This window comes from Symphodus melops, assembly GCF_947650265.1.
Source record: "Symphodus melops genome assembly, chromosome: 5".
NCBI classification, from domain to species: Eukaryota; Metazoa; Chordata; class Actinopteri; order Labriformes; family Labridae; genus Symphodus; species Symphodus melops.
Window position 1 is genome coordinate 21,267,191 of NC_136695.1, and position 14,115 is coordinate 21,281,305.

Here is a 14,115-nt window from a genome sequence, read left to right on the forward strand (position 1 = left end):
TTCAATACTTATCACTAGGCTGCATTTAAAAACAATGATCTCTCATCGTCACAGGGTCAAATGAAAGAGGCTCTGCGTGAGCTGGAAGAGCTCAAGTTGTCTCGGGAAGAGGTGATCGCACAGTCCAAAGACAGCGAAAAGAAGATCCAGACACTGGAGGCAGAAGTCCTGCAGTACACTGAGGTGGGTGTAATTCACTGAAAACCAACAGAAACGCATAAAGCTTTGAAATCAGTTTGGGAAAAGAAAAAACTTTTAACCCCTATCTACATTCATTGTGTGTAGGAGCTGTCTGTGTCAGAGAGGCAGAAGAGACAGGCTCAACAGGAGAGAGACGAGATAGCTGACGAGATGGTCAACAGCAGCTCTGGAAAGTTAGTATCACTTTAATACGTCCGATTTATTTTAATTAGTGTGCCTGGTTAGAATATGGACTTGTTGGTCATTCTTACACTGTGTGTTTGTTCAGGAACGCACTGTTTGAAGAGAAGAGGAGGTTAGAAGCACGGGTCAGTCAGCTGGAGGAGGAGCTCGAGGAGGAGCAGAGTAACACTGAACTCGTGTCAGAGAGACAGAGGAAGACTGCTCTACAGGTACAGTGGAAAGCTTACACACACACACACACACATACACACATGTAATTAACACTCGTAAGCATCATGTTATAACATCTGCTCTCATGTGCTGCACAGGTTGAGACTATGACGGTGCAGCTGCAGGGGGAGAGGACTCTGGCCCAGAAGGCGGAGTCGGCGCGGGAGCAGCTGGAGAGACAGAACAAGGAGCTGAAGGCCCGACTTGGGGAGATGGAGGGAGCTGTAAGGGGGAAAAACAGGCTCAGCGTTGCTGCCCTGGAGGCCAAGATAGAGTCAATGGACGAGCAGCTGGAGCAAGAGAGACAGTGAGACAAAGAAACACACGCATTCTGATAGGTTTGACAGAAATGCCCTTTCAAGTAAACCCTTAAAGCATTGTTGAAAGGAGCACACAGTGACAATGAAAACATGTTAAGGGGAAGAACACAAGGACCAATCAGGATTTTATAGATACTAATCTAGTGAGGGATGCTTCCCCCGATTTTCAAGCTCTTGTTTCAAGTTGAAGCTCATGAAAGATGTATTCAGTTTTTTTTTTGTATCTTATTGTGATCTTTATTTTCTATCAGGGAAAGAGCCATCGCAAACAAACTGGTGCGGAAGACGGAGAAGAAACTGAAGGAGGTGATGATGCAGGCGGAAGACGAGAGGAGACATGCAGACCAGTACAGAGAACAGGTAACAAAACTTTACAACTTCAACATCCTCATAAGAAGACACACATGCAGACAATGATCACCTGTCACAAAGCACGACGTGAAGATACAATGGCAGTCAGTGCAGCCAAACTGATACTGTAATTATGTCCATGGCCACAAGAGTGTTGAAAAATCATCCTAAAATGAGTGATTTATCCAGCTCAATCCAACCTAATCCTAATCCCACAGAAAAAAACAAACACAATCCCTCAACCACAGAGGCTGACTGTCCTCCAAAAACATCGTTGTTGATAATCTCCCAGGTTTAATCTGACTCCTGATCCCTGTCAGTCCTCCTACTCTGACTACTAATCTCTGTTTTTATACATCGCTCCACTTCTCATTTTTCTTCTTCCCCTCTTTCTCCTCACGATGACCACTGCGATACCCTCTTTCCCTCTCCTTTCCTCCCCCTCTTCCTCCTCCTCCTCCTTCTCCTCCTCCGACAGCTGGATAAGTCGATGGTCCGCCTGAAGCAGCTGAAGAGGCAGCTGGAGGAGGTCGAGGAGGAGAACTCTCGCTCCAACGCTCAGAAGAGAAAGCTGCAGAGGGAGCTGGAGGAGATCACCGACAGCAGTCAGACCATGACGCGAGAGATCACGTCTCTCCGCAGCCAGCTCAGGTAACCACATTTGTGTGTGTGTGTGTGTTTAAGTGTATGTTTGGTTTGTGTGTGTGTGTGTGGGATTTATTCATCATCATTTGTTGTTGTTTTGTTTTTAACCCCCCATTAACTTGTTATCATTTGTGTTTACTTTTCCTTTTGTTGTTTTCTGTTTGTGTCCATCTAACACTGACAAACTGTCCACCTGTCTCCGTCATACCAACACTCAGCGTCCCAGAGTGGAGGCCAGATAAGTAGGTGACTGTGCGTGTCTTTTGTTTTTCATTATATCTGGGTGTTTGTGCTTAAAGGTGGAGGCTCTTTTCACGTCCACAGTGCACAAAGTATGTGTATATGTCGTTCAGCAACGAGGCAATTCACACGAGACGTCAGAAGCATCGTGACAAAGGGAAGAAGAAACTTTAAAAGAGGATATCATAAACATAAATAAAAATTCGAGATATATTAAAATATCCTCAAATTTGAAATGTAATGATGCGTATGTGCTCTGTGCGCCTTTATTATGTGAAATCCCTGGTTAGTCTTACTAACCGACTGACGCAGAGTCTCCTGTTGATCGTGTCTCATCGAAATGGATTCTATTTAACAATTTATCTCGGCTGTGAGATTAACGCTCACACTTTGCTCTGTCTGTGTGGGACACAGCACCAACGTGACCTGTGTCACTAACATGATTCAGTTGTAAGCTTTCTTACTAACGTCCACCAAGCACACGAACATTCAGTTGTGATGTATTGACAACCCTAAGTTGGTTATTAACAAATAATTGAAGTCATTAAGCAATCAAAATGAGCTAGTTTACCGCTTTTCCAGCTTCCAGCAGGTTTGGGCTCAAAGTCAGGGCCATCTTCTACTTCTGCAAATCGAGTAATTTTATGAAGCAATCACACCAATGAACTGATTCACATCAGAACACAATCTCACTCTTTCTCTCCCGTCCTGTCCAGGCGAGCACCGTTGCCCCTGGCAATGCGTGGACGCAGAGCACTGGTTGACGACCTCTCATATGAGAATTCTGACTCAGAGGAGCCCCCCGCGTCCCCAACCCCCTCTTCTGGATTCCCAGGGACCCCTACTCCTTCCTCCGAACACAGCCTGGACCCTCCGCCACCCTACAGCGTCAACAACACAGAGTGACGCACTCATAGACTCGGTTACACACACAGCGCTCACACACTCACACACACACACACACACACACACACACACACACACACACACACACACACACACACACAACAGCCTTGACTACTCAAAGATGATTGGGTGTCACACACACACAGTACAGAACAACTCTTTATAACGTCATGAAGAGTCCAAACATGGGGTGCTTTAACCTCAGTGATAAACAGATTCAAATGTAAAAATCTGATTTTAAAAAGTGGTGACTGGAACTGATTCTGATTTTGTAACAAACTGTGAGATGAAAAACAGACTGTGTCAATGTCATGAACTTCTGAGTAACTAAACTGCATTTACCAGAGCTCAAGTTGGAAAGTGAAAAGTGGTGAAAAGTTGGAAAGTGGTTTTCAACTCATCTCACGATGCTGTACAGTTATTAGATGAGTGAAAACATTATGATGGTGACTTCTTTTACATTAGGAAGTATTTCAGAACAAAGCCATGATAAGGGTTTAATATTTAACCTGATTTTAAAAAGGGTGGAAAAACGTTTAAAAGACAATCTAGATACATGATACGTTAATAAGAGGAGTCAAAAACATACAGTGATGTTTTCTGTCAGTTTGTACAAAACAATGAGAAACATGAAATAAAGAAGATAAAACAGAGGGTGACAGCCAGTCGAAAGACTGGCAGACATAATGGGTGACTTAGCAATAGAGAAATGGCAATTAGTATTCAATATTTAATAAAACTGTTTTTGAAAAGTAACTACACAAAGTTCTGTTACACATTGATCTACAAAGCAGCCTGGATGACGTTCAGATGCATTAATGTTGTATTAAGGGGAGAATCCTTTTGCTGTAGATTAGAAACCGTTTGTTGTTAGGTACCGCAGTAGGTAGTATTAGATAGTTTCTTAAACTAAAGTCTTGACTTATTGCTTCATAAATTTGTATAATTTATATCCAATGTGAACTTAAGTTATTGAACGCAGGTCATTTTCAGTAAGAGGCATGACAGTCAGATTATTTGGGTCACATCACGGCTCAGACTCGTTTCAGTCAGTGTCACAGCAAGAGGATGTTTCAGGTGAATAACTGGTGTGACTGGTTAGGAAAGAAAGTACAGATTTATAGATTGTCAACCACAGCATACATTAAAAAAAGGTCTGTGGAGGAATTTATAAATTCATCTTTTTTTATCCAAATTGGGACAAATTGATGCATATGTCATATTTTATTTTAACAAGCATCTTGTACATTGTCATTTTGACTGATTGTAAATTATTGATCATCAAAGCTTTTTTGTTGAACCAAACGGTGGGCGTATGGATGAGAAAAAGGGACTTTACATTTGTAGTGAACGTAGAGTAGCAGTAGAACAAAGTAGACAACAGAAGTAGAGGCTGGTGAGGTTTTCTACTGTCATCCATTGAACGAGTAGAAGAATGGAGCATGAGACTCAAAGCCTTTTCAGATACCAGTAGAGTTAGATTAAAAAAACAAAACATAATTGAGGCATTGAGGAATGATTTTTTTTTAACAGAAAAAAAATCAGTGATTGAACAAATGGTAGACTTTTTTACCCTAGCTATCAGCCCTAAAAGACACAAACGCGTGTGTGGGTGTATTGGGGTGGGGGGGTGGGGGATGTTAACCAACTCCACATACAGCTCGATTACCCTGCTGTGTAACAGACAATGTTTTTTTTCTTTCTATGAAAATACTCCATCCTACTCATTTTCTTTCATTTATTGTAAAACATATCTTTTTTTTTTTTTTTTTTACAACTTTCTTTAGCACCTGTTTGCCTGTCAGAGCTTTGACGCTGTCCAGGAACTTAATGTAATGTCCTTTTTTTATCAAGTCACAGAAAGCAATGCTTTAAAGGAACAGTTGAACATTTTGGGAAAGATTGACACCCCCTCCACGTTTCTACAGTAAATATAACGCTTAAACCAGACGCTGGTTAGCTTAGCTTAGCTAAAAGACTGAGAAGTGGAAACAAGCTAGCCTGCCAGTCTACCTACAGCACCTCTTAACCTCACTTATTTATACTTAACATACTGTATGTAGTCTTTGTTGTTTAAAAAAACAAGTTAATATGTGCAAACTCTGAGCTTTCTGGATGAATTTTGTGAGTTTAATGCTAGCTAGCCTGCTTCCGTTTCCTCTTTGTGCTAAGCTAAGCTCATTATCTTTTGGTTGAAGCTTTTTTTTTTTCATCACATATCATCTTATGTAACTTTCCCAAAAAAATGCCTTTTTTCCCAAGATAGACGCTGTCCCTTTAAATGAGGAAGAACGTCACTGGTGCTTAAATTTTAATTGGAACTAAAGAAACTACAGATAGTTTGAAAGGACAGCCAATATATTGTTTCTGTAACTGCTATGAATGTTTTCTTTTGATTCTGGTGATACAAACATGTGGGAAATATAAATGATCGTGTTGGTTTTTACCATTGACAGTTCCAGTAGTTTTCGGTAAACAGGGTTGTCATGACAACTCCTTCTACCTTCTGTTCTTTAAACAGAATGAAACTAAAATGCAAAGCAAATGTCTGCAATGACTAAACGATAAGAGTCTACAGACCTTCTGTTCCATGCATCCATATTATATATAGCATTTTTTTTTTTTTGCCATATCAAGTTCACCATGATTACCAGTCAGTGTGGGGTGAAGAAAGATCCAACCATTCGGATTGAGAGAGTTCTGACGACGAATATATACCGCCCTAGCAAAGAGTTTTATTTTTTATTTTCTGAATGTATAATTCTTTGATCTTAGCAATATGCAAAGGATTTTGACGCTTTATTTTTTAAGATATCGTGTAAACGCTGCACTTTACACAAAATGGAGATAAACACAGCTGGACATTGTCAGCACGTCATGTCTGCTTTGTTGTGTTTGTGATTTATCTCACAGACGCCGACAGCATTAAGCCAAATGAGCTAACATCACGTGTCCTCACTCTTAACTGTTCACACTAATGTTATCTCAAATTGTCATATGAGCGTCTGAACGTGGCGACTGTGTTCACGTCTTTAAAGACCAGAATCTGAGGACATGTGGAAACCGAAACTACTGGAGAGAGAACGGATGAGTTCTGTTCATGTGTAGCAAGAGACGAGGCTGGTGCTTCTTTGAGGTGTTATTTTTCGCTCTGCATTTGTTCATGGCTACTGTGGAACTTGATCATTTTGGAAACATTTGTTTGATTGTTTTAGCCTTTTTTTGTTAATGATGCTGTTATTATAAAACACCTGACTGGGGTTAACTTCAATATATGTCGTTGGTTTTGATCTTTGTGTTTCTGTGTGTTTTGTCTTTCTAGGGTACAAACTTGGTACACACATTTTTTGTCAGTGGAGTATCAGTAGTTAATACATCTTAAAGTACAATACTTATGCACAGTTCAAATGCATTTACACCTGCTAAAGGACATAATATGCATTTAGCCATGTGGGACCCCGGAAGGCTGGAACCGATCCCAGCTGTCATTGGGTAAGAGGCAAGGCACACCCTGGACTGTTGGCCAATCATCACAGGGCTAGAGATAGACAACCAGCCACATTCACATTCACACCTAACAAGCATGTCTTTGGACTGTGGAAGGAAGCTGGAGTACTCTGCAAGAAGCCGCAGTTACACAGGGAGAACAAGCATTGCCATACATACATTTGAAAGCAATATTTGTATATATTGCATCACTCCTCATGGTTTATTGGCATTGTGAATATATGTCACCACTGTCACATAAACCACTTAATTAGGCAATCACTGCGATCACAACACTGTTTAAGACAAACACTCAGTTGCACACTATCAAACACAAAAACATGCATAGAAGGTTCGATGTGAAAAGGAAGAACATAGTGAACATAAGGAAGTTAAATAATTTTAACCACAAAAAAAGTTGTCACCAGTGTGAACAGTGTAAACAGGTAACAAGGAGTCTGAAAAAAAGCCAATCACAAGAGCTTAAAGTCTCGAAAAGGATGAGACGTTTTTTTCATTCACTTTGAAGATGTAAAGTAATGGAAGCTCTCTCTACGAGAAAAAATGAGAAAGTACTTTTCTGAATCTAACATGTTATATAACTTGGGTCTTTTTTAATGAGGTAAGCTCTGTATGGGCTCAAAAATAAACATGTACATAAATTCAATTCTGAACATTTAAACATCGAGAGAACAACCAGGAAGGCATGTGAGATCAGATCACAAAATGAGGTTTTCATGATGTGAAAAAATACTTAACCATATTGTGAATAAATACATCGAACGTCAAGTTCCTCCATCAACAAATTGCACATTAAAAGATGGGTTATTCTTACTCTTCATTAAAATGAGAAAAGGATGGGTCAAACCCTTTTACCTTCACCCTCAACATTGACATCAGAATCTTTCCATGCATCACTTTTTAAACTTTCCATCAGTCAGTTGACTTCCTGTCCTTTAAGATGTCGGTGAACAGCCAGTCGTCCTCCTGTGGTGGTGTTGGTATTGGACGGTGCTCAGGATCGTGAAGCGAGACAGAGAATGACTGAGCAACACCCTCGAATGATGTAAAGTTTTTACTATTTTCACAGCTTACAATCATACAGGGACTCTCTTCATGAGGACGGTGGTGCGTCTGCAGCTCTGAGGAGTTGTAATCGTAGCAGATTGATGTGGAGAGCTGATTATGGATGATAAATCTACCTTCAGATGGATTACTGTTGTGAAACTGCGCCCCTGAAATGTCTTTGTTTTGTCTCAATGTCAGTCTATTATCTCCATGATAAATGTATCCACACTCGTATCTATTATCACCTGTCACGGCATAAAAATCCTCCTCCTCAGATCTGTTTCTGCAAATCTTTGGCATCAAACTATCTGACTGACCTGACAATCCAAACCCATCCACACGGCATTCCTTCCCATCGTCCCCTTGACAAGCACAGATACTTTCAAGATAGGCCTCTACATCCATGCAGCCTCCTAAGTCCATACTGCCAACACTGAAAAGATCTATAAAATCTGTCCACTGGCTCTCAGAAATATCAGAGGCATTTTTGTGGGTCAGCGCGTCTTTTAAAAGTTGCATTGAGAAGTCACAAGAATCAAGAGGCAACGGAGAGAGTTCTGGGGAGTAAGACAGAGAGATGTCCACATCTTGGCCAAACTGGATGAAATTGGAGTCCTGCTGAATTTTCTGTGAGTCTTCTAGGAAACTGTTCAACAATGGCTGACTTTCATATACATCACACTCAGTATTGTCTAGATCTGACCTGTTGTGGAAGTCTATACCTTTAGGGGAGCTTATAGATGTGAAATCCAGCAGTTTGAGGTTTCGACTCTCTTTTCTCTGCCTCCCTTTGCTTTGGTTGTTCTTCTCTGCAGTGCATGTGGTGGGGTGTGATTTGGGTTGTCGTTTCCAAAGAAGTCCTGTTTCTGGCTGATTCTTTTCATTGATTTCTATTTGATGTGAGCCAACAGAGACAGCACTACTGGACTCATTGATGTCATCCGCTCTTGGATGACCACTGCACTTATCTTGATGTTGTAGATGGCCATCTTCAGAGGGAATATCTGACAGATTAGGGGTCTCTGGCTTCTGTGATGAAAGAGACGCGTTTGTTTCCTCCTTCTCCTTCAAATTAAGAGCAGATGCAAGTCTATGGTTTGCTGCTTCTATGTCTGCAAACTTTCTGTAGAGAGAGACAGACGAGGAGAAAGAGGATACATTTAGTAGTAGTTTCAAAAAGGCCAGAAGACAGCTGGTCAGAAAATGTTTTACTCTGAAAATCACAAAAAGGTAGTATGAGGAAATTGACCGAAGACATAGATATGTATTTTTTTTATTGCCATTAGTATTGTAGGGTTGTATGGGCCAATATTTAAGTCTAAATAGGAGAATGTGCTTTAATAAGGAAACAAGGTATTTTTCATTTTCCTAACCCCCTTATCATCTAAAAAACACCTCTCTTTAACGTGCAGTTTAGAGATAAATAGTTGTGTTCGTTGCATTTCATTTGACATCTTTGTTTTTCTGATGCTCCAACAACACACCTCTGAATCATATTGTGCAGGAAGCGACGGTGGTTGACCTGCCGTTTGGATGGTCGGTTCTTCCGTGGTTTCTGAAGGGTCCGCATCATATGACCTGCTGCTGATGTAACAAAGGTGTAAAGGTCCCGACCCCACGGGACCCCTCGCTCCAACCCAGGCTCCAGAGACACAGAGATGGTAGGACGCATGGCTGCAGGAGAGAGGGTGGAAGTAATGAACAAAACTAGGTCGACACTTTCAGAAAGTTGAGATTTATAACAAACTATTTATCACTACATTTTAGTCAGTGCAACAATACCCTGTTCAGTGTTTTCTTTGCAGACAAAATTAATCAATTAACAAGCATGAAACCGAATGATTAAATAAAAACATAATTCATTTAAAATTATATCAAGAAATTCCACAAAAACCTTCTCCTAAAAAGAAACAAAGTAAATGTACAGCAATAGACAATACAATAATATTACAATAAGACACATTTCTCTATCGCATGAGCAGAACAAGAACATTTCAGCTTCAATAATCAAATAATTTTAGCCATGATAAGTATCTGTTCTCAGTGTCAAAACATGAATACATGTTTAAATTTTTACTCCAAAGCTTTTATTTTAAAAAGGTGGCTTATAGCTTTGTGACTTGTAAAATGTAAAGCATTTCTGCTGATGAATGTACATAACAGTAGTGTTTTTACTCCTTGAATAGTCACACCAGTCTTGTATTATAGAGAAAAAACAATGTAGCATCAGTTTGAGCACGATCAAGCAAAACATGTTTGATACATTCCGGGAATTTAATTGCTTCTACATGTGAATGTTTATATATTTTCTCAATGCAATGAAAGACCTGACGTGTAATTGTTATTTTTACATTTAGTTATTTTACCTTTAAGAAAAGCATCTGAATTTTTGGAAGCCAGTTAGATTATTATTATTACTTTTCAATAGAAAACAGAGTATATAAACACATCTACCTTATCCCTCCTGCTGCTGCTGCTGCTGTCTTCGTGTCTTGACAAAGTGCCCTGAGAACTCACTCTGAAGGAGGAGGAGACGGGCTGCTGGTTCAACACAGGGAGAAGTGTGGAAATGTCTTTATGTACGCCTCTGTATTTGCTTTGTGTCTATGTGCAGCAAATTAAGTCAAGTGACATAAAAGCTCAATGTAAATAGACAAATCCACCCTTTTTTTCTCAGCAATTTGAATGAAAGCCAACTTGACAGATAATAGAGAGAGAGGAAGTGCGACACGATGAGAGGCAATTACCTGAGAAGTCAACCGCTCGTGGAGGTGTGTGCGCGCACGTGTCTATTGTGTGTCACACTGAAGCCAGCTTGTTAAACAGTGGGAGACACAAACGCAGCATTTGAGGCAGTTAACAAGGCCTTTAATTGATCCGCTTAAACTCTGGCCCTCATTATCACATTCTCTGTGGGAAGAGCTAACTTGGTTGCTATGTCTTTTATTGACCTTTGTAATTCATTAGCACACCTTCCAAGTATAGAATTTTACATATCTATGGCAGCAGGTGGATAAAGAAGAGAGGCTGTCCTTCCCACAAAGACAGGAGAAAGGGAGATAGATACAGAATAAACAGATTTAATGTTCATTTACATGTTTTAACCTCTATGATTTTACCTTTTGCTCTCTTAATATCCTAGTGAGGATTTAACATTATGATTATGTTTTAGTTTATTATTTATAACACAATTTTTATAAAGACAGACTGATTAATTGGCAATCCAATAACATAGGCCGATGTCAGCATATCCAGTGAATATATCGGCTAATTTTAACACAGACCTGCTGATATTATTTATTCAAGAGTCAAATAAGATTTAATTTGAGTGTCATTGTATTAAACTAGCGGTGACCTTGTTGTCTTCATTATATTTCCTACAAGTGTTCCTTTTTCCATTTGAGAATTCAACACAATTAATGTTGTCTATATCTATCGCGACAGATCGAATCTATCTATCTACCCCACTAAATACATATGACCAGGCACTACTTTTTTGTTTTTCAAATCTTCAACCAATAACAATTTCACATGCGTTTTGTTTGTACAAGCTCTCCAAAAGAAAAAAAAAGAATATATATATATATATATATATATATATATATATATATTTTGCAACAACTTTGTAAATTTCACTGCTAAAGAACAGAGAACAGAGCAGTAAACATTTTCAAAGTACAGTTAGTTTGCAGATAAACCAAAATGATGAACTTATAGAAAATTAAAGATGAGTAGAGTTCAGTTGTATGCATGTCTTGTAAACATTATTATTCAACAAGTTTTGCCTCATTAAATGCATGATCGTCTTTTTCTCCAACACAATGAAAGGAATTGAACATCTTCAGCACTTTACTCGTAGCAGGGAATCTTTTCTGAAGGATTGGTATCTATTTATAGAGACACCATGTGTCTCTGACCAGAGTGCTGCACAGTTCACTCACTGCCTGCTGTGGTCTCAATGCTAGCACTTCACAAAGTTGGACAACTCTGTGGTAAGTGAGTTTAACTAGTCTACACAGGCGTCATGGAAAATCATACAAATGTTTTATTATAGCTTACTCTGTCTTAAAAACAATGTGTGCCCATGTCTCATTTAGTCACTAAACCTCAGACACTTATACTGCACATGACAGCAAGACAGAATTTTTTATTCCCCATTCCTTTTTCGTTTGTACCAATCCTAACATGTGGTGTTGTCTCAGGTTTCTCTTCAGCAGGCTGATAAAGGTCTTATCTCACGTTCTCTGCAACAGAGTGAACTTTTATCTGGTGAGAAAAATAAGCTTCCTCATTGGTGTGCAGAGTGACCCACATGAGATTAATTTCACTCCTCCTCCCTCTTGTCCAACAGAGGGTGAGAAGAGCTCAACTGAAAGGTAAGTTTCCCTTTTCAGAGAAAATGTTGATTCAACACCCCCTGTTTTATTGAATTTGCTTTATTTCATTTATTTTGGTCAACATTTATAGGATCATTATTTAGCTACATTTGATTTAAAGCCTCCATGAACCCAAAAGTGTCATTTTGTTAAAGCAGTCACACCCATTTGCTTTACTCTGAAAATATCCAGCTTTGATTCTCTCTCTGATCAGGTTTGTCACCATGAGTCGGGTCTGGGCTGCATTCAAAGCCCACCCTTACATCAGTAACGTCCTGGGATACACAACACTGTTTGCTTCTGCTGACCTCATACAGCAGAGCATGCTGGGAGGGAAACACATGGCAGGATCTTCTGCTGAGGAGTCAGCTGGCATTGACTGGTGTCAGACCGCTCGAGTGGCGACCGTCGGCTTCTGTTTCCATGCCAACTTCAACTACCACTGGCTGAAAGGGTTGGAGAGGATGCTGCCAGGAGGAGGGGTAAAGGCGGTGACAGGGAAAGTTGTGGTGGATCAGCTAATAGCAGCTCCTCTAACCATAAGTGCATTTTACATTGGTAGGAATTATTCTAATTCATTTCTCCTAAATACCTTTTAGACTGAACAGTTAAAAGCACATTATCTTTTGAAGCTCCAACACAGAGTGTTACATTAAAAACACTTTTATTGGTTTAAAATCTGCTGCAGAGCTGAGATGTGCCCTGAATGAGTCAGGCCTCAGTGACTTATCTATCAGGAAAGTTTCGAGAGATATATACTGTATGGTCAATATGTTCATATTCAACAGATTACTGAGCGACAATCACCATTGTCATTACTGAATATTACCCGTTTGCATTCTAGTTATTTTAGCTTTTCTTCATTAATTGTAAAATAAACCTTTTCCTCTTTATTTTGGAAGGTTCAGCTACAATTTTTACTCTGATATTTACAAATGATTTTACCCATAATGCTCAGGGAAATTATTTAGTACTGTATCTGCAAACCGATGTGTTGATTTTGTTGTTGTTTTTAAAACACGTTTCACAATAGTTCTAAATTATTATTTCCTCCAAAGTAGGTCTGAAAGGTTCTTTTCTTGACTGATTTTTTTTTTTGAACGAGTTCAAGCCAAACTTTTGACAACCAGCTCTACATTATAGGTTTGAGCTTACTAGAAAGCAAAGATGACCCACTCGAAGACTGGAGACAGAAATTCTGGACATCTTACAAGGTACTCACGAGGGTTACCATTTAAGATGATCACTCATTCATCAAATGCTGAGTAACAAACCTCTCCCTGTTTGTCTCTAATTTCTTTTCCTCTCTTTAGGCTGGAGTGGTATTTTGGTCAACAATGCAGGTGATATATTTTTTGTATTATTTTGTAATTGAAGTAACGTTGTGTCTGCAGTCTCACATAAATTTAGATGCATATTTAATATAATATAACTTTGTGTATTATATCCTCCCTCATTAGGCAGTAAACTTCGCTCTGGTCCCGCCTGTGGCTCGGACAACATTTCTAGGAGGTATCGCTCTAGCTTTCACCATCTTCCTGTGTCACCTTAGAAAGCAGCCTAATCACAAACTTGAATAAATCCAAGATCTTTGGCTCCATGATGCAAAGGAAAGATGTTAGTGCGAGAAATGATGGAGGTTGACAAATATTTACTTCAAATTAGAATAACTGAAAGGATGAATTTAGGTGCAGAGTGGATTTTCTGAGGAAACAAAGAGGACTCTAAAACAAAAATGTAAACAAAAATGTTGATTCACCAATCCAGCGTGTTCTGTAATTATATTCTCTAAAGACAGAGTGAGCAACATTGCTGTGTAATAATACTTTTCTTCCCACACTTGTTATGTTATGATATGGATTAGGTTTGTTGATGTCACTGTGTTTTTACACCAATAATATAGTTAAAGTATAAATATTAATAATAATTATTAATAATATTTATAATTCAATATAATTAATATAATTTAAGAAAAGAGAGGTCATTATGAAACTTTGTAAATTGTGAATTTTTGGTAAATGTCTTGATTGTGAAATTTTTTTAATTGTAAATGCTCTCAAATGTTTCAAATTTCTTTACATTTAATCTATTGCCAATTTTGTTAAATAATGTGTTATTTTATATTAAAT

The 14,115-nt window shown here is 39.0% G+C and overlaps 3 protein-coding genes across 11 annotated transcripts in view; 2 read left to right on the plus strand and 1 right to left on the minus strand.

The window, feature by feature from the left end:
* The window catches only part of myh14 (myosin, heavy chain 14, non-muscle), a 28,937-nt gene extending 22,591 nt beyond the window's left edge, over positions 1–6,346 (plus strand). For 6 of the 9 annotated variants that reach the window (XM_079344382.1, XM_079344383.1, XM_079344387.1 and 3 more), the window contains 8 exons: positions 55–183; positions 286–374; positions 470–593; positions 693–901; positions 1,166–1,274; positions 1,744–1,916; positions 2,129–2,152; positions 2,867–6,346. In XM_079344382.1, coding sequence (XP_079200508.1) covers positions 55–183; positions 286–374; positions 470–593; positions 693–901; positions 1,166–1,274; positions 1,744–1,916; positions 2,129–2,152; positions 2,867–3,056 — 1,047 coding nt within the window. In that variant the 3' untranslated portion in view covers positions 3,057–6,346. Of the gene's footprint in view, positions 1–54; positions 184–285; positions 375–469; positions 594–692; positions 902–1,165; positions 1,275–1,743; positions 1,917–2,128; positions 2,163–2,866 lie in introns of all 9 variants that reach the window. The other 3 variants (XM_079344384.1, XM_079344389.1, XM_079344390.1) reach the window with 2 other exon arrangements.
* Positions 6,347–7,188: 842 nt separating this feature from the next.
* Positions 7,189–10,512, minus strand: c16h19orf85 (chromosome 16 C19orf85 homolog). Its single transcript, XM_079344405.1, has 4 exons — positions 10,358–10,512; positions 10,065–10,148; positions 9,095–9,284; positions 7,189–8,733 (listed from the first exon to the last, which is right to left on the minus strand). Exons 3-4 carry the CDS (start codon positions 9,280–9,282, stop codon positions 7,476–7,478), a joined length of 1,446 nt encoding a protein of 481 aa, XP_079200531.1. The 5' UTR covers positions 9,283–9,284; positions 10,065–10,148; positions 10,358–10,512; the 3' UTR covers positions 7,189–7,475.
* A 986-nt stretch (positions 10,513–11,498) lies between these two features.
* On the plus strand, positions 11,499–13,886 carry LOC306824318 (mpv17-like protein). The gene is made up of 7 exons (XM_079344414.1): positions 11,499–11,602; positions 11,813–11,879; positions 11,962–11,986; positions 12,201–12,544; positions 13,130–13,200; positions 13,300–13,329; positions 13,447–13,886. The coding sequence occupies exons 4-7, from the start codon at positions 12,211–12,213 to the stop codon at positions 13,564–13,566; spliced, it is 555 nt and encodes a 184-aa protein (XP_079200540.1). The 5' UTR covers positions 11,499–11,602; positions 11,813–11,879; positions 11,962–11,986; positions 12,201–12,210; the 3' UTR covers positions 13,567–13,886.
* The last annotated feature ends 229 nt before the right edge of the window (positions 13,887–14,115 follow it).